The sequence below is a fragment of the Canis lupus genome, chromosome 14, assembly GCF_003254725.2.
Source record: "Canis lupus dingo isolate Sandy chromosome 14, ASM325472v2, whole genome shotgun sequence".
NCBI lineage: Eukaryota > Metazoa > Chordata > Mammalia > Carnivora > Canidae > Canis > Canis lupus.
This window is the reverse complement of record NC_064256.1, coordinates 5,518,403-5,544,424: the sequence shown is the minus strand read 5'-3', so window position 1 is coordinate 5,544,424 and position 26,022 is coordinate 5,518,403. Positions and strand designations below refer to the sequence as shown.

General features: G+C 43.5%; 1 protein-coding gene across 11 annotated transcripts in view; it reads left to right on the top strand.

The window, feature by feature from the left end:
* The window catches only part of MKLN1 (muskelin 1), a 326,298-nt gene that overhangs the window by 144,470 nt on the left and 155,806 nt on the right, over positions 1-26,022 (top strand). For 3 of the 11 annotated variants that reach the window (XM_025471675.3, XM_025471676.3, XM_049093465.1), the window contains exon 1: positions 19,365-19,521. The exons of 5 other annotated variants lie outside the window; for them this stretch is intronic. In XM_025471675.3, the coding sequence (XP_025327460.1) occupies positions 19,424-19,521 (98 nt within the window). In that variant the 5' untranslated portion in view covers positions 19,365-19,423. Of the gene's footprint in view, positions 1-18,696; positions 18,741-19,364; positions 19,522-20,664; positions 20,911-26,022 lie in introns of those variants that run through there. 3 more of the 11 variants (XM_049093466.1, XM_025471686.3, XM_025471684.3) reach the window with 3 other exon arrangements.

Here is a 26,022-nt window from a genome sequence, read left to right as displayed (position 1 = left end):
TAAGATCCCACAGATCAAGGGCTCATTCTCATGAGACTGCTCCTGACTTCAGATGCTAATCTCAAGTAGTAGGTCCCTAAGTTATCCACAATTTCTGTCTGACTTGGCTACAAATCAGAGGTTCCCATGATCTCCCACCCTTTGGATTTGATTATTTGCTAGAACAGCTCACAGAACTCAGGGAAACCATTATGCTTACCAGTTTATTATGTGATAAAGGATAATGTAAAGGATATAGATGAATAGCCAGATGAAGAGATACAAAGGGTGAGGTCTGGAAGGGCCCCAAGTGCAGGATATTCTGTCCCTAATGAGTTGGGCTGCATCACCTTCCATTAGGTGGAAGTGTTCACCAAATTGGAAGCTCTCTGAACCCCATTCTATTGGGATTTTCATGGAGCCTTCATCACATTGGCATCATCAATTATTAACTCCATTTCCAGCCCTTCTCTAATCATGGCTTGGTCTTTCTGGGGAGCAGCCCCTATTCAGGAGTCATCCAGGAGTCCATGTAACTAGAACAAAAGACATTGCCAAGAAATGCAAAGGTATTTAGGAACTTGTGTCAGGAAGTGGGATCAGAGACCAAATATTAGAACAAAAGATGCTCCTAGTGCTATCACTTAGAAATTTAACAAAGGCCTTAGGAGCTCTATGCCAGGAACTGGGGGTTAGAAACCAATATATAATATTTTCTTTTGGGGGGAAGGGGCAGTGAAGAGGAAGAGAGAGTCTTAAGCAGGCTCCACGCCCAGTGTGAAGCCTGATTCGGGGTTCAATCTCACAATCCTGAGACACAACTGGAACCTAAATCAAGAATTGGATGCTGGGATCCCTGGGTGGCGCAGCGGTTTGGCGCCTGCCTTTGGCTCGGGGCACGATCCTGGAGGCCTGGGATCGAATCCCACGTCGGGCTCCCTGCATGGAGCCTGCTTCTCCCTCTGCCTGTGTATCTGCCTCTCTGTCTCTCTCTGTGTAACTATCACGAATAAATAAATAAAATCTTTAAAAAAATAAAAAAAATAAAAAAAATAAAGAATTGGATGCTTAATTGACTGAGCCACCCAGGTATCCCCGATATATATTTTTTTCTATCACCTCGCAATAGGGCACTACATATTATATGATCTGCTTTGTGTAAAAATGGTATATATATTTTATATGCTTATGTGGAAAGAATACACAAATAGTTAACAATGTGAACCTCGGGTTAAGAGTAAGAAAGATTTTTCTTTCCATTTTAAACTTAAAAAAAATTTTTTTTTTAATGTATTTACTCATGAGAGACACAAAGAGAGGCAGAGACATAGGCAGAGGGAGAAGCAGACTTCCTGAAGGGAGCCTGATGTGAGACTCGATCCCAGAACCCTGGGATCACCATCTAACCCAGAGACAGATGCTCAACCACTGAGCCACCCAGATGCCCCTCCATTTTAAACTATTTTGAAGTTTGAATTTATTTTTGTTGGTGTCTTACTTTCTACAATGAAATAAAGTACGTGGATTGTGCCTTGAAACGCCTTTCAAAATGTCAATCAGTATCCCTTCCGATACTTTTGTAGAAAAAAATATTTTAATTATTGAAATGGGATGAGACTGTGTAGGAAACTTGATTTTAGCTGAGATGCAAATATGCAAATAATACTGATCCATTACAACGTTACTAACTTCTTCAAGTATTGGTCATTCACCGATTCTTAAATTGCTCAGGCTGTCTTAAGCAAGACTCCTACTGGAAGGCAACAGTAGCCCAGCAAGGAAAAAACAATGTGACAGGAAATTATCTTTCTCCATCTTCCTTTTTTCCCCTCTCTCTTCAGTTTCATCAAGGACATGGAATTGAAGACATAAACCCGATTCAAAAGTACCAAGATATGGGGAAAGTTGCAAAGATGCTTGGATAATTCTTGTTCTTTGTAAATGCACCGTATCTGCGTCTGGCTGCTCCTCTTTAAAACACCCAAGGTACTAATCTGAGAGGACAGCTTCTATCAGGGGAACATTTTCTGTTCCCAGTGAAGTGGCACATTCAGTTCTTGATGCGGGCTCACTTAATTCCTATTAGTCATTTCACAGCTGTATCTTGGGAAGAGAAAAATCTCAAATACTTTTGGCTGATCTCACACAACTAAAAACAAGACCTTTCCTCTTTTCTCATAGTCCTCATTTGTTTACAAATTTCAAGTCGATACCATGCCTATCTTTTGGATATTTCTCCTAAATGTTTTAGTTGTCCACTGATCTATCTACCCCATGTCCACTCTACTTGTGTACCTACATTTGTGGCCATAACATAGGAGGTGGATGCTGGCCTACCCACCTCAGTTTATCATTGAACTGATGGTGCAATTCCTGTTTGGTGGCTTATGATTCTAAGATTGTTCAGGGGCACTGCTTAAAAACGCGGGTCAACTGCCAAGTGAGAAAATGGATTTGATCAAGGTTTGTTGTTTAAGGACATTAGATGAATGCACAATTTGTTACTGTAAAGTTGCTATGAATACTGAAGATGCACATATGGGATTATTATTGTAGGTTGGTTTTTGACAGCTGGCCCTGATTTTCTTACTGCCTCAAGAAGATACTTTGAACAATTATTTAAATGCCTCTTCTCTGCAATTACAATAATAATGATAATGATGATTTTGTAACTGAATATGCAACGCAGGGTGCATACACTCTACTGCTTTTAGCTTGTTTCTCTTTTTTATAGTGATGTCAGCTGCTGTCGTTGGGGTTACTGAAGCAAAGAACCATTTTTGTATTGAGGGTCACTGAACTACTCGAAAAAAGTAACGTAAGGCCAATAAAGGAAGTTGTAAGAAAAATAATGATTATAGTTAGTATTTAAAGAATGCCAACTATGAACAAGCTCTTTTTTCTCCTAGAGAGACAAATACAGCATTTTCAGAACTTACTTGTTTTGATTTTTATTTATTTATTTTAAGTAATCTCTACACCCAACATGGGGCTGGAACTCATGACCTCGAGATCAAGAGTCATACCCTCTACCAGCTGAGCCAGCCAGGGGCCCCAGAACTTATCTGCTTTTTTTTTTTTTTCTTTTCTTATCTGCTTTTAAAGTTAATAACAAATATCTTATTTAGTAATAATAAATATCTGACCACGGTTTTGTTCTACAGTATAGTCCATCAAGGAGCAGCAAGTGGGGGGTGACTGGGTGGCTCGGTCAGTTATGCATCTGCCTTCAGCTCAGGTCATGATCCCAGGGTCCTGGGAGAGAGCTACACATTGGGCTCTCTGCTCAGCGGGGAGTCTGCTGCTCCTGCTTCCCTCTGCTTGTGTGTGCGCTCTCTCTCTCTCTCTCTCTCTCTTCCTGTCAAATAAGTTTTTTTTTTTTTTAAAGGAACAGCAAGTGGAAAAGATGAAAGAAAGTAGTATGTGTGTGGGTTAGAGCAAGATGATAGAGTGAATGAAGTCAAGTCAGATGCAGAAGGAATAGAGAGATGCAGAGAAGAAACAAGGTGTAAGAGGAGCAGTAAAAGATACTGATTGCATGGGAGAACAGCTGAAGGAGACAGGTAGGAAGAGAGAGGAAGAGAAAAATTGGATAAAGAAAGAGAGGAAAGGGATCCCTTGGTGGCGCAGCGGTTTGGCGCCTGCCTTTGGCCCGGGGTGTGATCCTGGAGACCCAGGATCGAGTCCCACGTCGGGCTTCCCGGTGCATGGAGCCTGCTTCTCCCTCTGCCTGTGTCTCTGCCTCTCTCTCTCTCTCTCTCTCTCTCTCTGTGTGACTATCATAAATAAATAAAAAAATAAATTAAAAAAAAAAAAGAAAGAGAGGAAAAAGACTTAGTGTGGGGGATTAAAAACAAACAAACAAAACATTATGGAGCAGCCCCCATGGCTTAGCGGTTTACGGCCGCCTTCAGCCCAGGGCGTGATCCTGGAGACCCCGGGATCGAGTCCCACGTTGGGCTCCCTGCATGGAGCCTGCTTCTCCCTCTGCCTGTGTCTCTGCCTCTCTCTCTCTCTCTCTCTGTGTGTCTCTCCTGAATAAATAAACAAAATCTTAAAAAAAAAAAAAAAAGATTATTTATTTGCAAAGGGGGAGGGGCAGAGGGAGAAAGAGAATCCCAAGCAGACCACCCCGGCCCCCACCACTGAGCATGGAGCCCAATGTAGGGCTCGATCCCATGATCCTGAGATTGTGACCTGAGCCAAAACAAAGAGTTGGACAGTCAATGGACTAAGCTACCCATGCACCCCCAAAGTGTGGGGGATTTAAAGAAGCATTTCTGTTTGCTTTTAGGATGAATGTGGGGTCTCTGGAGTGTGGCATTTACACCAGCATAACCTGTTACCAATTCTCTTTAAGATCCTGGTTAACTGTTCACAACTTTAAGCACCCAAGTTCATCTTAACTGTAGACCTGGTGGACAAGGTGAGAAAGTAAAAATGGAAATCTTACAACTAAGTGGATGTCCAAACTAGCTGCCATTGCAGCATCTGGTTTCTTGATCCTTACTTCTCAGGAGAAATTCTAAACGGAGGACAGCTTAGCTGTCAAGTATGAACAGCTTCCTGCTAAGACATAAGGCGGAAAAGTTCCCAACCTTGGCAGCACATAGAAATCTTTTGAGGAACGAAAGGCGTGGCTGGTGGAACCAGTCCCAGGCCAGCACCTTTCCTTTGGGAAATAAAGTTGCATCCATGATTACAAAGGAAATTTAAAAAAAAGAAAAAAGAAAAAGAAACCTTTCGAGAAACTTAAAATTGGTATATCAATGCTTAGGTCCCATCCCTAATATGTAACTGTTTTGGATGTGATGTGGGGAGTTTTACAAGTTTCCTGTGGGATTTCAATATGCAGCCAAGAATGAGAGCCACTGCTTGGAGGCTCACCAGAGAATTCCATTATAATGCTGGTTATTTTTTGGGCTCTGAGAGCAGTGACCTGAACATTAAATTGCATAAAATTAGGCCAAAGGCCAGAGGTTCTCAACCTTTGTCCTATATGTTTAGTAACTAACATTGCTAGAAATTGGTTGTAGAGGTGGGGGGGAAAGGAGATAATTTTGAGCTTATCTGGAAATATACAGGAAGAAAAATAAATCAAAATTATAATATAAGAAAGGTCTCTATAAAAATTTGCATTTGAGGGACGCCTGGGTGGCTCAGTGGTTGGGCAACTGCCTTCGGCTCAGGTCGTGAGAGTCCCGCGTTGGGCTCCCTGCATGGAGCCTGCTTCTCCTTCTGCCTGTGTCTCTGCCTCCCTCTCTCTCTCTCTCTCTCTCTCTCAGTCTCTCTCTATATGTCTCTCATGAATAGATAAATAAAACCTTTAAAAAAATTTGCATTTGAGGGTAGCCCCGGTGGCGCAGTGGTTTAGCGCCGCCTGCAGCCCAGGGTGTGATCCTGGAGACCTCGGATCAAGTCCCACATCGGGCTCCTTGCGTGGAGCCTGCTTCCCCCTCTGCCTGTGTCTCTGCTTCTCTATCTCTGTGTGTGTCTCTCATGAATAAATAAATAAAATCTTTTAAAAAAATTTGCATTTGAGAAGTGATTTGGCCCAATTCTAACATTATGAGGGCATTCTCTTATATATATATATATTTATATTTTATATATATTATATATTATTATTTTATATATATTATATATTATTTATATATATATTTATATATATATATATAAGATTTTATAGATTTATTCATGAGAGACACAGAGACACAAGCAGGCTGCACACAGGGAGCCCGATGTGGGACTCAATCCCGGGTCTCCAGGATCACGTCCTGGGCTGAAGGCAGTGCTAAACCGCTGAGCCACTGGGGCTACCCCATCTGGTGTCTCTCTGAAGACAAACTTCCATTGACCTCCCCAGCCTAATCTGAGCTGTTGGAGAACCAGGAGAACTGGTTTGCTTCCTTTCTGTTTGTTTGTTGTACTGTATGGCTCAGCTGAGTCCCTTGTCCCACAACATCCCTGTTCCCTTACTCTCTGACCTGCTCTGCATGCTCGATCTGGTTCTCTTCTCTAGAGCAGAACCATCTAGAATTCACGGTCACTATGCTCTCTTCTGTCATCCTCCAGTTATCTCTATTCAGTTGACACTGAAGCTAATTTAACCTAACCGTCACCTGTGCTGATATTCTAACGAAGACAATATAAAGGAAGAAGCTGTCCCCAGTTAGCCTGATCCTTTCGTGTCAGGTCACATGTATATATTTCCATTTCCAGGGGCTTTCTGGAGCTTGTTTCCTAGCCCAGGAAGGGTTCTCCTGTGACGACTTTCATGTGAAATAGGAAGCACTGCCTTGACAGACCCACAGGGGCCAATACCTGTAGGTCTACTCTAAAAGCTTCTACTATATTCTGAGTATAACTTTAATTAGTAAAGATACTTGGCCTGTGGCCTTAAGGAGCTAATCCTTCTGCTAACCACCATGATGGCCACTATTGTTACTTTATATTTTACACTTATATGCTAGTCTTTTATGGCTACTTTGTATATTTAACCCATTTAGTTTCTGACCAGCTGACTGTGAACTCCTTAATAGCTAGGTATATTCCCAGCACCTGGCACATTGTAGGTGACCAGTAAGTATTTACTGAATGAATCCATGGAAGCTGAAGCCGTCCAGGCAATGAAGGTGAGAGTGGGAGCTAGCAGGATGAAGCAGGCAGGAAATGAGAGGAGCTAGTTCCATTTTCTCCTTCATAAAAACCAAGTTGAGCCCCTGATTGAGACGGTGGGACAGACGCACTGACAGATCCTGACTTAAGAATCCCCTAAACCTGGGGATCCCTGGGTGGCTCAGCGGTTTGGTGCCTGCCATTGTCCCGGGGCGCGATCCTGGAGTCCTGGGATCGAGTCCCGTGTCGGGCTCCCGGCATGGAGCCTGCTTCTCTCTCTGCCTCCCTTTCTCTCCCTCTATGTCTATCATGAATAAAAAAAAAAAAAAAAAAAAAAAGAATCCCCTAAACCTCAAACATTTCTACCCAGAAGGGTGGGATAACTTTTTTTCTGAGACAATTTCACTTTTCCCAAAAGGACCTCTGGTTTCCAAATACACCAGAAGTCAGAGTTAATTGCTTTTTGGAATATTATTTTGTCAGCCTCATTTAGATGTGGTAATTTGCAAAGCAACCCCCAGCAGTTGACAGTTCATCCATAACTGTGTGGTGTTCAGACATTTCCTGGGATTCCTGCCCACCTCCTAGGCAGCTGGCAGTGTTCACCGAACCAGGATATGTGCTCACCTGGGATTAACTAGGATCCTGTAGCACTTGTGTCTGGGATTTTTAAAATTCTGAAAGGGTGAAGGCCCAACCTTACTTAATCCAGAAAATAAAAATACAGTAACTCATAATTTAAGAATTAGCAGGTACTTTACATCACTGAGTCCACACTATGTTGATGAGGAAATTGTAGCTCTAACAGATTCAGTGACAAGGTCAGCTGGCTGGTCGCTGGGAGGCTGGGTGGAGAATCTATATTCTTTGTGTGGCACCAAACTATGATCCCGGGTCCTCTGCATTTATGCCTGTGTGTATATAAGTATTACGTTGCTACAGTTGACCCTCGAATGACATGGGTTTGAACTGCATGTGTCCACTTATATGTGGATTTAAAAAAATAAACACAGACCAGTGCTGTAAATGTATTTCCTTATGATTTTAATAATGTTTTCTTTTCCTAGCTCACTTTAATGTAAGAATACAGCATATAATATACATAACATACCAAATATGGGTTAATTGACTGTTTATGTGACCAGTAAGGCTTCGAGTCAACAGTAGGATATTTGTAGTTAAGTTTTAGGCCATCAAAAGTTATAAATGGAGGTCACCTGGGTGGCTCAGTGGTTGAGCATCTGCCTTTGGCTCAGGGCGTGATCCCAGGGTCCTGGCAGGGAGCTTGCTTCTCCCTTTGCCCATGTCTCTACTTCTCTCCCTGGGTCTCTCATGAGTAAATAAATAAAGTCATTAAAAAAAAAAAAAAAAAGTTGTACGTGGACTTTTGACTGCATGAGGCTGGAGAGGGGGATTGGTGCCCCCAATCTTCTCCCTGGCCAGAGATTTCCCAGTCCTCCTTCACACATGCTTCAAGGTCACAGTTCAGACCAAAGTGTTTACAAAAAAAACTAGGCACTTATGAGATGACGAATCATTGCCAGTTCCTGCACTCCCTGTGCCTCAGCTCCAACCAAGCTCAGCGAACCAAGAGGGATAAAGCAATCTCTAATACCAGGAATTTCTAGGCTTGGATGCCAACAGGCAAAAGGATCTCCAGCAGGCTGAAGCTATGGTGGCTGCTGCTGCCATCTCCTGGGAGCACACAGACCTGAGCTTCACACCTGAAGCTAGTCTCAGTGTTCACCTGTGACCTGCTCAGAGGCCCCGCTGGGGCTGGCTGGCTGAAGTTCTTCTGCCCTAAATAATAAAGGGGCTATCCCCTCACTTACAGATAAGAGTATTGGTATTTGCTTTTTATCCACTCCTTTTGGCAGCATTGTGCTTAAGGAAATGATTCTCAACAATAGCAAAGTTGAAATGAGCTAATATGGAAACCATGAGAGAATAGAAGATTGAGGCACAACGATTAGTCTTAGGAATACATCACACATTTCTCTTGGCCTTCTGAAATCCTGAATGTATACATTTGAGAATTGTGTAATAGGGCACACGTGAGTTTGGCAAATCTTGACCTCCAAGAATCGGAATTTACTTGAAGGGCTGCTGTGAGGATTCATTGAGATAATGCATGCATATTCCTGGTACACAAGAAATGCTCAATGGGAATTATTTGGGGGCATATTCTAATCCCCATGATGATTTTCTCCATTTACTAACCAAAAATGGATGGATAGCCCCCATGGCTTTAATTCTTTCCAGTCTTCTGACCTACAGATGATCGCTAAGCAAACTCTTTTAATCTTTAAAGAACATAATCACAAATTAGTGCTATGGACTGAATGTTTGTGTTCTCTTCAAATTCATATGTTGAAGCCCTAATCCCTGATGTGATGGTTTTAGAAGGTGAGACCTTTAGAAGGTGATTATATTTTGAGCAGTCCTGAAGGTGGCCTCTGTCCTCATACCACTCAATGTCAGTTGCAGGAAAAATGGTCAGTTACAGACTCCCAAAAGAAGTGTTAATTACAGACCCCAACAGAGGAATCATCACCAGGAAAGAATCATTAGTTACAAGCTCCAAGAGGGAAAAGATGTACATTGTGTCTCCTACAAGATATTGACTCCCTGGACAATTTAGCTAATGAGAAGTTATCAGCCTGAACTCTTTCTCTAATGGACTTCATTCAAAACAGTCCCTCCCAGCTTCTTTCAGGTTCTTCATAAAGTAACATCCCTCTCCTTTGCCTGTTAGACTTGCCTATGATTTTGCTGTAGCTTGCATGTCCTAAATTATAACTCTCTGCTATTATATTTGTTAGAGTGGCCCAAGAAAACTAAGACGAAAATTGGTACACAGAAGTGGGTGTGCTGCTGTGACAAATACCTAAAAGTGTGGAAGCAAGTTTGGAAGTGGGCAATGTAGGGGCTGGAGTTTGGGGGTACATGCTGGAAAAACTCAGTATCGCTATGAAGGAAGTACTAAAGGTGATTCTGCAAGAACTCAGAAGTAAGAGAGCTGGAGAGAAGGTCTTCCATTTTTTAAAGAGAATATATGAATAGAATATTGCTAGAGATATGGACAGCAAAGGCCATTCTGGTTTCAGGCAGAAACGAGGAACACGTTATTGGAGACTGGAGGAAAGGTGATCTTTGTTATGCAGTGGCAAAGAATTTGGCTGATTTGCATTGTTTTTGTGTTCTGTGACAGTAGAACTTGCAAGCAATGAAACTGGTTATCTCGCAGAGATTTCTTTTTTCTTTTAAATATTTTATTTATTCATGAGAGACACAGCTAGAGAGAGAGGCAGAGACACAGGCAAAGGGAGAAGCAGGCTCCCTACAGGGAGCCCGATGTGGGATTCAATCCTGGAACTCTGGGATCGCTCCCTGAGCAGAAGGCAGAAGGCAGAAGGCAGATGCGCAACTGTTGAGCCACCCAGGAGTCCCTCTAGCTGAGATTTCTAAGCAAAGGGTTGAAGAAGTGGCTTCATTCCTCCTGACTGCCTTTGGTAAACTGAGAGGAGAGAGATATGAACTGATGATGGAACTGTTAGGCAAAAAAGGATCCAGAATTAAAAGATTTGGAAAATTCTAAACCTGTCCACATTACAAAAAATAAGAAAGCATGTTGGAAGAGAACACTAAAAATATGGCTAGCTGACCATTTGATAAGGAGGTTAGTGTGGATATGAACCACAGACCTACCTGATCAGCCACCCCAGCATCCTCCAGTGTGAGCTGAAGAGAATGGACATAGATGGAATAAAGAAAGGCTGTTGGATGTCTTAGATTTTACAGGACCAGGACCACAGATTTGATTGGAGCATAAACTATTCTTCAAGACTTTTGGAAAAGAGTGACCCTGAAAACAATTCAGAGATCAGGGGTGCCATTAGGGTTTCAAAAGAGGAGGCTAGGGGCAGCCCAGTGGCTCAGCGGTTTAGTGCTGTCTTCAGCCCAGGGCCTGATCCTGGAGACCTGGGATCGAGTCCCATGTCAGCCTCCATGCATGGAGCCTACTTCTCCCTCTGCCTGTCTCTGCCTCTTTCTCGATCTCTCTCTCTGTGTCTCTCATGAATGAATAAAATCTTTAAAGAAACAAACAAACAACAACAAAAAAAGAGGCTACCACCTCTGCTACAACAGGCCATATGGCTCTTCCACCCACAGCTCTAGGGTGGGGCTACCCAGAGCACTGGAGGTGTGACCACCACCAGGTGGAACCCTGAGGTGGTTTCTCTGGCACTGCAGAACAAAGGGGGGGCAAAAAGTCAGTACTAAAGGCAGAGCAAGGAGCCAAAGGGGATTATTCTCTGGCTTTAAGGTCTGAGTTTGCCTTGCTTTCATGGGACTCACACACATGAAAGCATGAGTCACCCACCCCTTCTTTCTTGTTTCTTCCTATCGGAATAGGGATGTCTATCCTCTGGCTGTCCTACCATTGTATTGTGGAGGCACTTAACTTAGTTGTTTTCACAAATTCATAGCTGGAGAAGAGCTCTGCCTCAGGATGAGTCTCATCCATATCTGGTTTAGATGATATTTGGATAAGACTTTGGACTTAGACTTCATGCTGGAAAGAGCTTAGACTTTTGGGGCTGTTGGGATGAAATGAATGTATTTTGCGTGTGAGGAGGACATATATTTTGGGCGACCAAGGGCGGGAGCAAGAAGGTGGATGTCTGCAAATCAGGAGGAGGGCTCTCATCAGACACTGAATAGATCTAATAGCGCTTTGATTTTGGAATTCCCAGGCCTCCAAAATTGTGAAAAATAAGTGTCATTTAAGCCACAAAGTTTATGGTATTTTTGTGATGGCAGACTTAATTGCCTAAGACAATTAGTGAGAAGAAATTAAGGAGGAACTAAGAGATTCAGTTCAGGAAATATACTACTTGCTAGTTACAGAACATAGAAAAGAACAGCATAGGCATAGTCCTAAAAAGTTCCGTTGATTACAGGAGGCTAAAAGTCATTGAGAATCAGGTACTCAGGTTGTGGATTCAGATCTGCAAAAGGCCAATTGTGTCAATGACCTTAGACATGACATCTCACATATTTGGGTATTAGTTTCTTCATCTGTTGCATAATATTGTAAAAGGAAATTCTTCCATTTACAGCAGGACTTGCCTAGGACATGGCACAGTAAATACCGTATTGCGCTTCTACTTTCCTCAACAGCTAGAACTGTTAAAGAAACCACGAACTTTGCATAACCCTGGTCAGCTAAAACAAGACCCTTACAGGACCTATCTGAAGATTTTTTTTTTCCTGACCTCTGAAGTATGAGGCTTGTTTTCACCAATCATGTACAGGGCTGTTGATTTATTCCAGCTCATTTGGAGGGTATGTGGTATGTTTTAATCTTTAGTGAACATAACAATCATGAAACTCCTTCTTTACAATTAAAAACACCTTCTTTTCTCTCTTAGCCCTAGTGTGTTCCTTTGCCTGGAAAGAAATAAATCAGCAGAATTTGTTTTGCTTTCTAACTCTTTGTGGTCTTTTGACAACATCTTATATCTGAACAGTACTTTATAGTTTACTATGTCTCTTCCCACTTGAGAAGAATGGGATGCAGTCAAAAAGAACTGGCTTAAATTAAAAAAAAAAAAATTTATTTGAGACAGAGAGAGAATGAGTGAGAAAGCAGGAGTGGGGAGAGGGAGAGGAAAAAGCAGACGCCCCGCTGAGCAGGGAGCCCCATGTGGGTGGATCTCAGGATCCTGGGATCAAGACCTGAGCCAAAGCAGCCACTCAACAGACTGAGCCACCTAGGTGCCCCTAACCTCCTAACTTTTTAACTCCTGCCATTCCGTATGTACTTCATCTACAAGCACAAAACTCAAGTTATCATTTATTCAAAGACCTTCTAAGAACTCAGAACCAGATACAGCTGTGGAGAGACCATGTGGGAAGAAGACTTGTGAGTTTTGGTCAAAAGGGCCAGTCAGCCCAGAGTCAGGGAGGCAGGGAGTCACTCTCTTCTGTCCCACACATGTGAAGAAGCAAACTAAAGACAAGTATTTAACTGTTCTGAGTCTTATTTTTCTCATTTGTGGAAGGGTAATAATATTTATATCTCAGAGCTTCTCTGAGAATTAAATGAGAACTTATATCATCTCGTAGTAAACAGGCTAGGCACTCAATAATTGTTCCTCTCCTTCATTTGATCTTCAAAACCCCCTTGTGAAGTAGACAGGATAGATTTGAGTAAATTCATTTTATAGAGGTGGAAAGTGAAACTTAGGGAAGTTATGTGACTTTCCCAAGGTCTCATGGCTAGAAAAGTACCAGACCTAGGAACAAAACTGAGATTTGCAATACATACTCTAGGTTTCCTTCCATAGACCACTGTTGTGCTCCTATATCCCCTTCTAGCAGAAGGCTGCCACAGATGGCTTATCTAGAGCTGCTATACCTGAAGCTACAGTGACTCTGCTACTTAGAGAAAAACGTATTGACTCAGGAATCAGTGCCTGAGGCAAAATAAGCAACCACTGGATGGTTAGATAAAAAAGGCCAAATGCCTATAAGGTGACTAGATGTAAGACTGACCAATGTCTCCATATTGCATCCTTGGCAATTCCACTTGGATATCTATTAGGTATCCCCTATATAGTACACTGATGTTGGAATTCACTTTTTTCTTTTTCCTTTATACCTTTTAATCCTTTTCACCCATCCCCTCACCAGCTTCCCTGACACCAGTTTGTTCTCTGTATTTAAGAGCATTTTGTTGTTGGCTTGTTTCTTCATTTGTTTTGTTTTTGAGGTTTCACATATAAGTGAAATCATACAGTTTTTGTCTTTCTCCGACTTATTTCACTTAGCATAATACCTCTAGGTCCATCCATGGTGTTGCAAATGGCAAGATTTCATTCTTTATATATGTATATACCACATCTTCTTTATTCTTCATGTATCAATGACACTTGGGCTGCTTCCATTTCTTGGCTATATAAATAACACTGTAACAAATAAACATAATGGTGCATATATCTTTTCTTTTTTTTTTTTTTTTAAAGTAAGCTCTGCAGGGATCCCTGGGTGGCGCAACGGTTTAGCGCCTGCCTTTGGCCCAGGGCGCGATCCTGGAGACCCGGGATCGAATCCCATATCGGGCTCCTGGTGCATGGAGCCTGCTTCTCCCTCTGCCTATGTCTCCGCCTCTCTCTCTCTTTCTCTGTGACTGTCATAAATAAATAAAAATTAAAAAAAAAAAAAATAAAAAAAAAATAAAGTAAGCTCTGCAGCCTGGGTGGCTCAGCGGTTTAGTTCCGCCTTCAGGCAGGGTGTGATCCTGGAGACCCGGGATCCAGTCTCACGTCGGGCTCCCTGCATGGAGCCTGCTTCTCCCTCTGCCTGTGTCTCTGCCTCTCTCTCTGTGTCTCTCATGAATGAATAAATAAAATATTAAAAAAAAATAAAAATAAAAAAGTAAGCTCTACATCCAACATTAGCATAAACTCACATCCCTGAGATCGAGAGTCACATGCTCTGCCAACTGTGCCAGCCAGGTGCCCCATATATCTTTTCAAATTAGGGTTTTCATTTTCTTTTTTTTTTTTACTTTTTTATTTTTTAAATTTTTATTTATTTATGATAGTCACAGAGAGAGAAAGAGAGGCAGAGACATAGGCAGAGGGAGAAACAGGCTCCATGCACCGGGAGCCCGATGTGGGATTCGATCCCAGGTCTCCAGGATCGCGCCCTGGGCCAAAGGCAGGCGCCAAACCGCTGCGCCACCCAGGGATCCCGGGTTTTCATTTTCTATGGGTATATACCCAGTAGTAGAATTACTGGATCATAAGGTACATCTATTTTTAATTTTCTGAGTAACCTCCAGACTGTTTCCTATAGTGGCTGTACCAATTTACATTCCCACCAACAGTGCACAGGGGTTCCCTTTTCTCCATATCCCTGCTGACACCTGTTATTTCTCAACTTTTTGATACTAGCCATTCTGACTGGTGTGAAGGGATATCTCATTGAGGTTTTGACTTGCATTTCCCTAACAATTAGTATTGAGCATCTTTTCATGTGTCTCTTGGCTTTTTTTTTTTTTTAATTTTTATTTATTTATGATAGTCACCCAGAGAGAGAGAGAGAGAGGCAGAGACATAGGCAGAGGGAGAAGCAGGCTCCATGCAGCGAGCCCGACGTGGGATTAGACCCCGGGTCTCCAGGATCGCTGCCCTGGGCCAAAGGCAGGGGCCAAACCTCTGCGCCACCCAGGGATCCCTCTCTTGGCTTTTTGAATTAATGTCTGAATTCAGAATTCTTGATTCCTTCTACCTTGAAACTGTTCTAACTCTAAATCTTCCCCTCTCAATAAAAGCATCAATATCTACCCAGTGATGCAAACCCCAAACCTAAGAGTTATTTTTGATTCTTTCCTTTTTTGCCTGCCTTTCCTCTCTCACCAGCAAGTCTAGTTGGCTTTACTTCTAAAATATTCCCAATTCAACCTCTATTCTCCATCTCCTCTGCTAGTCCAAGCTACCATCATTTCTTGCCTGGCTACTTACTATAACCTCCTGTCAAATATCGTCACTTTACCTCTTGTCTTTTTCCAACCCATTTTCTGTTCTGCAGAGTGAGTTTTACAAAATGTAAAGTGGATCATACTGCCCCTTGGCTTGAGGCCCTGCACAGGTCTCTTCTTCACAGTTCAACATCATGGCTCCTTTTTTTTTTTAAGACTTTTACTCATTTATTTGAGAAGGAGAGAGTGAGCACAAGCAGGGGAGTAGTGGTCAGGGGGAGAGGGAGAAGCAGGCTCCCCAATCAGTGGGGAGCCTAATGTGGGGCTTGATCCCAGAATCCTCAGATCATTACCTGAGCTGAGCTGAAGGCAAACACTTAACCGGAAGCCACACACCGGCACCCCTCACAATCTCGCTCCTTACCATGGCTGTTAGGGTCCAACTTTTCCGACTCTACTCTCCCCCATCACTATGCTTCAGCTACACTTCCTGTTCTTAGAATACACCAACCCCTTTTCTGTCTCAGGCCCATTGCACTTGCTTATTCTCTCTGCCTAGAATTTTTTTTATCTAACTTTTATATGCCTGGTGCTTTCTTACTGTATAAGTTATTAGCTTAACTATTATCCTTTTAGAGAAGTTTCCTTTTCCATTCAATCTAAATATTAATCCAGTGTAGTTTTTTTCTTAGTACTCAAAATGTACAGACTAAAATGATCTAGTTAACTTATTTATTATACGTTACCCTGTCTGAATGTAAGCTCTATCAAAGCAGGGCCCTTGTCTGGCTTGTTTGTTTATCCTTGTCTTCATAGCACCTAGACAAAGCCTAGTACATCACAGCCTCTTAATTTTTTTTTTAACAGGAAAAGATAGTGAATGGTGACAAACAAAATACAATAATTTCCTCTGGTATTTACTATGAAAAGCATACTGAGAAGGCGTCAGAGAGTCAAAGATTGTTACTTTTAAGGGGTGACAAGATGACTGGGTCACTGGAGCTTTTGATTTCTGAAAAATAATGATACATTATCCAGTTCTCCATAAGGCCATCTATATGTCACAACCTTTGAAGTATGGGGGACCTAGAGGGACTAAATGGCTGCTGACAGTTTCCAGGCCTTCCCCATATATCCTTACAATGTACTTTATCTTCTAAGGCAATCCCCTGAAAGCAGAGGAAGATATAAAGCTATATGTCTAAGAGAGCTGAGCTACTAGCAGACTACCGTAGATTTTTAAATTTCCTTAGTCTTCTATTTTATTTAAACATTCATGTACATTTTGGTTTTAGTATCATAGTATATATTTATGTTAACATATGAATACTTTAAATTATTTGGCCATTTATAAAGTCTTTCTCTATGGCAATCACACCTCAGGGATACGTGTTTGCTGTCTGAGAAGTTCTGGCATTCTCTTTCCTTTGCAACCCAAGTTCCTTTTTAGAATAATTTCTTTGTTCTTCAATCAATATTTATTGAGCATCTACTATGTAGTAGACATTCTCACAGAACTGAGGATACTACTGTGAACAAATATGCATAACTCCTAACTACATAAGACTTAATAGTTTAGGGAGAGAGAGAATAGGAGAAAAAGAAGAAATCAAAGTATATTGTACATTTGCTAAGATAAGGAGGGAAACTAAGGATGCCAAGTTAAATATAGAAAGTGGCACCTAACCTCAAAATAGGTGATGAAGAATGATCTTCCAGAAGGAAATGATCTGAAAAATGAGCAGGAGTTGGCCAGATGAAGAATGGTGGAGAGTACTCCTGGCTTGGCTTAGACCAAGCCCTGAAGGCCAGACAGAGCACAGAACTTATAGGAGCCAATGCAGTGTTAGCTTAGTTTGGCAGGAATAAAGCTTGTAAGGGAGAAAGAAGAAAGAAGGCTGGAGATGTAATCGAGGCAGGATATGAAAGCCTTCTGCTAAGGGATTTCCATATTACTTAACTGGAATAGAAGGTCACTGAGAGTCATCTTAGGAAGAACTAGCTTACTGTTTTTTAAAAGGATCACTTAAGGGACACCTGGGTGGCTCAGCAGTTGAGCTTCTGCCTTTGGCTCAGGAAGTGATCCTAGAGTTCCACGATTGAGTCCCACGTCGGGCTCCCTGCAAGAAGCCTGCTTCTGCCACTGCCTGTGTCTCTGCCTCTCTCTGTGTCTCTCATGAATAAATAAATAAAATCTTAAAAATAAGTAAAAGGATCACTTAGGGGGTGCCGGGGGGGCTTAGCTGGTTGTACATCTGAATTTTTCCTTTTTTTTATTTTTTAAAGATTTCATTTATTTATTCATGAGACACACACACACAGAGGCAGAGACACAGGCAGAGGGAGAAATAGGCTCCATGCAGGGAGCTTGATGTAGGTAGGACTTGATCCTGGGATTCCAGAATCATGCCCTGGGCCCAAGGCAGGCGCTAAACTGCTGAGCCACCCAGGGATCCCCAGAACTCTTGATTTCAGCTCAGGTCATCATCTTAGGGTTGTGGGATAGAGCTTGCGGGGGCCCCCCCCCCCCCAACCTCCCTGCATTCAGCAGTTTGCTTGAGATTTTCTTTCTCCTTCTCCCTCTGCCCCTCCCTTGACACTCTCTCTCTCTCTCTCTCTCTCAAATAAATATAAAAGGATCACTCGGAAACCATAACTCTATGTCTGGAAAAGAACAAAGATTCTACTTACATCAGGGTAGGAGGTGTAGTTAGCAAATTTGGGGCCCGTAACTAATTGAACTGAATCACCATCTTAATCTTTTCCCCCTAAAAGTATCTCTTTCCCCCAGAGTTAACCACCAAGCATCTTTAGGACTAACCTTCTCTGGCCTCTCCCACTGTCTTTAGACTCCCAACTTGAGTCACGGATCATAGCATTTCCCTGAGGAACAAATACTTTTCCAACATGATGCAAAATGCAAAGCACACGTAATTTTAGAAGCGAACACACTGTGGCCTTCTTCTTTTTTTTCCCAAAGATTTTTATTTTTATTTTAAGTCATCTCTATACCCAACGTGGGGCTGGAACTCATAACCTTGAGATCAAGAGTCGCATTCTCTACTGCCGGGAGCCCAGCATTCTCCTTTTTGGCATTCTCCATCTGATATTGGAGGTGGGGCCACTACTAAGTTTTCCCCTAGGGTAACAGGAGCTCAGGAAAAGATGTGAGGAGGTTTGGGCAGCTTAAGGATGACACCGGGAAGAGAATACAATGACTGAGGTGTTTCAACTCACTTGGTCCTTCACTGAGAAACTCTTGGCGGGAGTGTTTCCATGGGTCAGATGGAGATGAAGACACTCAGGGCTTTTGGGGGTTGATGAGTACTTTGGTAATTGCAGCGGCTCAGCCAAGAACTAAGCACGCGTAACCCTGACAAACGGGTCCCTGATGGGAGCGTTATCTGAAGCTGCCAGATATTTGGAGCGCATGTTCCTCCTTTGATAAGGAGCCGGTGCGGTGCCCATGGGCATTCAGGGCACGAGGGCGGTTACTCCCTCTCTGGTCTTTTTCCGACAACTCGGTCTGCCTCTCGCGCTTCCTGAACTTTTGGGCGAAGTTTCTGTCCGACCTAAACGCGGGCCGACCTAACAACTGGAAAACAACAACAACAACAACAACGATGACGCGCGGCTCCCCCAACTCCTTGAGGTGTTTTGTTTTCGTGTTTCTGGGGAATCGCCGCGACCGAGCAAAGCCGCGGCACGGATGGGTGTGCGAGGGCAGCAAAACCTGCGAACACTGCAGGGTGGGCGGACACCGAGCACGTCCTTGTGCTGTGTCCGCGCGACTCGGGGACGCGGGGCCGAGACCTCCAGAAGCGGCACCGCGGCCGAGGGGGAGGATGCGAGTCCCGCGCGCCCGCTGCCGCCGGCGCGGCCGCCTCCCACGGCTGATCCTGGGGAGCGGAGGGCAGCGGTCTCCCAGGTCGCAAAGGCGTCCCTTCGCCCGAGTCCGTCTTCTCGGTTTCCCTTCCGGGCTCCTGACTACAACTTATTTCTTTTCATGACATTCTTGGCCTTTTTTCCTCACCTCGGCTTGTAAGCAAGGTCCTTGGCGCCACTCCCCCTCCGAGGCCCGGGGGGCGGCCCCCAGGTGCTCACAGTCAGTCTCGATTTCGGCCGGCCTCCTAACGAGCCCCAGGCGACACGAAGTCCAGCGGAGAACCGAGGACCCGGGCGGCTCCGCGCCCCCGCGGAGAGAGGGGCCGCGGGCGAGACCCCCGCCCCGAGAGAGCGCACGGCCCGGCGGGCCGCGGCCCCTTTAAGCGCAGGCCCCGCCCCCTCCTCCCGGCGCGGCCGGCGCTCGGTGGCGGCCGCTCCGGGGCTGACAAGATGGCGGCTGGCGGGGCTGTCGCTGCGGCGCCCGAGTGCCGGCTTCTGCCCTACGCGCTACACAAGTGGAGCTCCTTCTCCTCCACTTACCTTCCCGAGTAAGTGCTGGGCCCCGGGCTCCTGCTGCCCCGCCCTGCGGCGGAAGCGCGGCTGGGCCGGGGCGGGGGCAGCGGCCGCGGCCGCGGAGGGCGGTGGAGCCGAGAGGCCCAGGCGGGGCCTGGTGGGGGGACGCCTGGCCTCCCGGGTCTCGGTCCAGCCGCGGGAGCTCCGCCCTCCCCACCCCGTCTCCCCGAGGGCGTCGTGTCGGGAGCGCGGGGTCCGGGGGGAGGGGGAGGTGTGCGGCGCCCGCGGCCGCGGGGGGCCGCGCGATGCTGCGCCCGGGGCTGGGGGGGGGCGGCTCGGGGCCGCGGGGTCCCGCCGGCCGGCCCGGGGAGGCTGCCTGGGTGGTCGGGGCTCCGGGGGCCGGGGCTGCGGGGTGAGGGCCCGACGGGGTGAGGCCGAGCGGAGGAGTGGGTGTTCCCGAGCGGGGTCACTGCGGGGACGGGCTCGGGACGGGCCGGGAGGGTCACGGAAGGCTGCGGGCTGCGGGCTGCGGGGCGCCTCGGAAGCCGGGCGGGGCGGGGAGCGCCGGCGGACGGTCGCCCTTTCCCGGCCGCTAGGTCTGGAAGAGCCAGGGAGCGGGCTGGGACGTGGCCGAACAGCCCCGTCGCGTTACGGCTCAGAACTTGGGTTGCTGTAAACACCCAGCAGTCTCCCAGCCCAGAAACTCCGAGGGAGACAGAGGAGTCTGGCTTTAATGGCCTGGGCTTCCAGCACTGGCTCCGTCTGCATCCCCGATTTGGGGCTGAAAAGAGTTTCATGGCCTTACTGCCGTATGGTTGTTTTTTTTTTTTTTTTTCTTGTTTGTTTGTTTTTGTAGCAGATTCCTTCTGAAACGCTGAAAGTACTTTCATATATATATTTTTTCTATCGTTAGCTTAACTTTGAGAGAAGAACATGTAACTGCGGTTTTCCGTACAGCTGGAGAAACTGGCTTAGTAAAGTCTTAAGGTGTGTGCGGACCCGGAAGAAAAGCGCTGGTTGCCCCCCCGGACTGTCGTTTCACGAGGCCAGGAATGACTTGGTGAACAAAACAAGTTACCGATGGTCTACCTTTGATGTCACTGAACAAATGAAAGAGCTGGGTCTGTGAGGCATGCTCTAGATTTTTCACCTGCATTTAGAGAATTCTTTACATTTTCTCAACTTTGATTTGTTCAGTCACATCCGTCAGAACGCATCTGTGACCACAAGAATCTGTGACTCTGTGGACTGCTGGCCCATTGTCCTGTCCACCGGGTCAAGGGTTGGCAGGCGGGCCTTCAGTAGGGTTTGCTTCAGCGAAGGGTGCCAAGTGACTTGTGGTCAGATCTGGCCTGTGTGGTCTCTCGACGCCTGTGTTCCTGATCGGTGTCCGACTCCCAGCGTTTCATTTGAGAGTGCGCCAGGTAAACATTCCAGCCCTCAGCTGGAGTTGAGATGTGGCCCTAGGTAATTCTGACTTTTGAGGCCAACACATTCTTGAGTCTGGAGACAATTAGCATTTTTCTGTACCCAGGTTAGGACCACAGACGGTAGGGAATTGGGGTGGCATCCTTTGATCTAATGACTTCAAAGAAGTTTTCTAATAACACAACTTTTTCTGGCGTTAAGTTAGGCTACTTCCAGGATGTCACTCCTTAAGGTTCTGGGGGAGGGGCAGGACTTGGATATCAGATCAGAAGTCCCATCTAAGTTATGTATAAAAAGAGTGCATTTCAAGCAGGAAATGGTTCAGTGGGATGGCAACTTTACTCTGATTTATGTCTCATCCTGGCCCAAGATATGAAGTGGACAAGAGTATTACTTTTGGTTGGAAGGCAGCTGTTTGACGTTGGAGAAATAGACTGTTAAGTTCTCTCAGATATGTTCATAAATTGGTACTTAATGCGTATTAACTCTCAAACTCTTTCATTTACAGTGTCTTATTTAATCCTCATAACATTCTGCTGTCCTATGCAAAATAGTTTTTATTTTAAAGCACTAAACTATTAAAGTAGAAGAGTAATTAATTGGAACTTTTTTCTTTGAAGGAGTATAATTGAGTATTATGGAGCTTGAGTTTGAGAATTTTGTATCTGCTGGATTGGTGTGTGCCGTGCGTAAATTGTAAAACTCTTTTGGTATTGAACCTCTCTTAGCAAGCCATAGCTTTGTATAACATAACAGGAAGTAGAAGAAAGGGAATTGGCTTTCTTACTTTCGCCCTAAAATCCTCTTTAATAGCAGTTGCTGTGTCTTTATTGCTGTGACAGTCATGTTAGGTACTTCCTAAGTAGGTCTAATTTTAAGTAAAGCTATTTGTTGGAATTGTCTACTGGGTAGCAAATATTTATTGATTTCAAGAATCACAGATCTAGGCGTTTTGAGGGGGGGAATAATAAAGGAATAATAACAATGGGCAACACTTACAATGTGCCTTCCATATGGTAGATTCTTATGAATTCTTTTTAAGTGTATTAACTCATTTAATCCTCACAATTGCATGAAGAATTTCTATTTTCCAGATGAGGCACTGGACATGGAAAGATTAAAAATTGCCTTAGGTCACACAGCTAGATGAAGTAAGGATTTGAATCTAGGCAGTCTCACTTCACATTCCATAGTCTTTATAGTGCTATTCTGCTCCTGAACAAAGGTAGAGACAGGAATTCAGAGATTGGAAAGAGTTCTCATAATAAAGGCACTTAAATTCTAGTTGTGTAAAAACATGTGAAGTCATGAAAAAAGGGAAAAATTCAGGTATCACTTTTCTTCCTTAAGGGTTAGAATTTTTTCCCTTCTCCCAAAGTCCGGAAAAAAAAACATTTTTTCCTTCCAACTCTTGTCTCTCTCTCTCTTTCTCTCTCTCTCTCTCTCTCTTTTTTTAAGATTTTATTTATTTATTCATGAGAGACACACACACATAGAGAGAGAGAGAGGCAGAGACACAGGCAGAGGGAGAAACCGGCTCCCTGCAGGGAGCCTGAAGTGGGACGACCCCCGGGTCTCCAGGATCACGCCCTGGGCCGAAGGCAGCGCTAAACCGCTGAGCCACCCAGGCATCCCTCCTTCCAACTCTTTTAGGTTTATTTGGACCTTGAAAGTATTAAAATAGATCTAGTTATAGATAGCACATTTTTATTTAGAAACTAACAAAGTGGCCTTTTGTTTTGCAGTGTGCTTAAAAAGTTTGCCATATTTTACATTTTTCTGAAATCTATGCTTAATTTGGGAATTAAGAGAAAGGCATTTAAATGATGACTAATTGTTAGAATTACATGGGAGTTTATATGTAAAAATATTTTGTAACCTAATCTCTATACTCAAATCTTTCTTTTTTTTTTTTTTTTAAAGATTTTATTTATTTATTCATGAGAGACACAGAGAGAGAGATGCAGAGACACAGACAGAGGGAGAAGCAGGCTCCATGCAGGGAGCCTGATGTGGGACTCGATCCCAGGACTCCAGGATCACGCCCTGGGCCGAAGGCAGGCACTAAACCGCTGAGCCACCCAGGAATTCCTACTCAAATGTTTCTTGATGTAGCCAACTCATAGTAATACCAGCTACACTTTATTGAGCACCTATTATATGCAGGATGATTTTTCTATATAGATTTACTTAATCCTCAGAACCAACCAGCAAGATGAGTTTGTTTGTTTGTTTGCTTTTGTAGATAAGGAAACTGAGGTCTGTACAGGTTAAGTGACTTTTCATAGAATTTTCAAATGGCTTGGCAAGTTCTGTGACTTAAAAGCTATTGCATGTGCCTATAGTAACAACTACCATTTATTAACTCTTCTTTGGGCACTGTGCTTAGCACTTAGTGTGTGTTTCTTGATTTAGCCTTCACCATTGCTTTAAATATTATTCAGTTTTACAGCTAGGGAAACTGTAGTTCAGAGAGATAAATTAATTTGCCCAGGTCCAAGAGTTGAAAGGGTGGGAGATGGTATTCTGATCTTGGGCCTTCTGACTTCTGTTACCAAAGCTGCTTCAGTATTTTACATGTCTGTAGTATGTGCCTAATTGTGAATACGGATAAGAAGTGCTGTAAGTTTAGAGAAAGACAGCAATATTTAGATATATTTTCTTGACATTTAAGTTTTAATGTATAAATATGAAGATTGGGAAGACCTTTGAAAGTTTTTTACATATAAAGTAATTTCATTGATTAGGAGTGATTCTACTTTACATGTTATTGAAAGACTTAAATAGTTTAGATGTTAAAATCTGATACAGTTTTAAGTGTGTTACCTATTTTTGTTAGTCTTTATTACTTAAAATCAAACCATTAAAATTTTACTTTGTGTTAACATGTGACTCATAGTTCACAGTAAAAGTGATATTTGACAGTGAGGATGAGAGATGGATCTGTTTCAACTATTGTAGAATTTCACATTTAAAAATTAATATATATATTTTTCTGCTTGCAAAAAAGCCCCCTAAGTTTACTGTGGCGTATTTGCAGAATATAGAATGGAACAAAATATAAATGATCCATAATACATCATCCAAAAATAATTAATCACCCTTTGATATATATCATTCCAGATATTTTGTAACTGTATTTTTCGTTTTGATTTTATTCTGTTTGCTGTTAGGTATTCTTTTTTCTCCTTATTCTATATAAATATTTTCTAATGTTATTGAGTATCCTCTATATCATTTGTTCATGATGCATTATAATCCAGGTAATGATTTTATGGCATTTTATTTAATTGCTCTCCTATTACTGGATATTTAGGCTTTCTGGCTTTTGTTGTTTTTTGGCCATTAAGAGGGAGACTGGCCTAGAGAAACAAATTTTGAACTTATTTATGATGAGTTCCTAGATGTCGAATTGTTGTATTAAAAGTGTTCATCTGTTTTCCTACTGTCTGTGTAGGAAACTTTCTGTTTCAGTGTACCCGGGTTTATTTGGCATTATCCTTGGCAACTGGGGAGTAAGAATGGGGTTTTGGGGAGATAGGTCCTTAGAGATGTCTGAACAATGCTTATATAATTCAGAAGTGACTTTACTCCTAATAATTTCTTCCCCCTCCCTTTATTTTAGTTTTTAAATCTTTTTTTTTTTTAATTTTTATTTATTTATGATAGTCACAGAGAGAGAAAGAGAGAGGCAGAGACATAGGCAGAGGGAGAAGCAGGCTCCATGCACCGGAAGCCCGATGTGGGATTCGATCCCGGGTCTCCAGGATCGCGCCCTGGGCCAAAGGCAGGCGCCAAACCACTGCGCCACCCAGGGATCCCTATTTTAGTTTTTAAATGAATTTTATTTTATAAATCACATGCATTTGAAAACTGGAACACATTTGTGAGGTTTACTGTTTATTGGGTCCATAGACAGTGATCATTGTGCATATGAATTTGAGTATTTGTTGCAATCCCCTAGACTCCTCCTATAAGCCCATGAATTTGAATCACTGGTTTGGAGTATTCCACTCCCTGGAGACTGGGGACTGTCATGTCCTTTCTTACTCACCTTTCCTTCTCTTTCCCTAAACTGAAATTAGACACTGGTACGGCTTAGGAACTTTATTGGCCACTAAAAAAAGTTCTGGTATTTTCAGTCTGATAATCTTAGAACTTTATTTATTTATTTTTTTAAGATTTTATTTATTTAGGGATCACTGGGTGGCGCAGCGGTTTGGCGCCTGCCTTTGGCCCGGGGCACGATCCTGGAGACCCGGGATTGAATCCCACGTCGGGCTCCCGGTGCATGGAGCCTGCTTCTCCCTCTGTCTATGTCTCTGCCTCTCTCTCTCTATCTCTGTGACTATCATAAATAAATTTAAAAAAAAAGATTTTATTTATTTATTCATGAGAGACACAGAGAGAAGGCAGAGACCCAGGCAGAGGGATAAGGCGGTTCCTCGCAGGGAGTTCAACATAGGACTCGATCCCGGAACTCCTGGATCATGCCCTGAGCTGAAGGCAGACACTCAACCACTGAGCCACCCAGGTGCCCCTAATCTTAGAACTTTAGAAAAATAAAGATATACCCAGGACAGAGGAAAGGAACACGAGGTAGATGGAGGACTAGAGACTCAGTCTGTAGAGCTGACTCCTTTTGCATAGAAATAGTTTTTATCTTGATCAAATCTAGGAAGTTGTATGTTCTGTTAATTTTGCCAGGTGTGGGGCTCCATCTCACAACCCTGAGACCATAACCTGAGCCAAAATCAAGCTTTTGTCATTTAACTGCCTGAGCCGCCCAGATATATCTGTCATTCATTTTCTTGAACATACTAATCAAGGTACTTTAAAGACTGTGTCTTTAAACTCTAATATCTGGATCACCTGTAGATCTTTGTTTTGTTTTCCTTTTTTTTTTTTTTTTTTGTTTTTTTTTTTTTAATTTTTATTTATTTATGATAGTCACAGAGAGAGAGAGAGAGGCAGAGACATAGGCAGAGGGAGAAGCAGGCTCCATGCACCGGGAGCCCGATGTGGGACTCCATCCCAGGTCTCCAGGATCGTGCCCTGAACCAAAGGCAGGCACCAAACCGCTGCGCCACCCAGGGATTCCTGTTTTC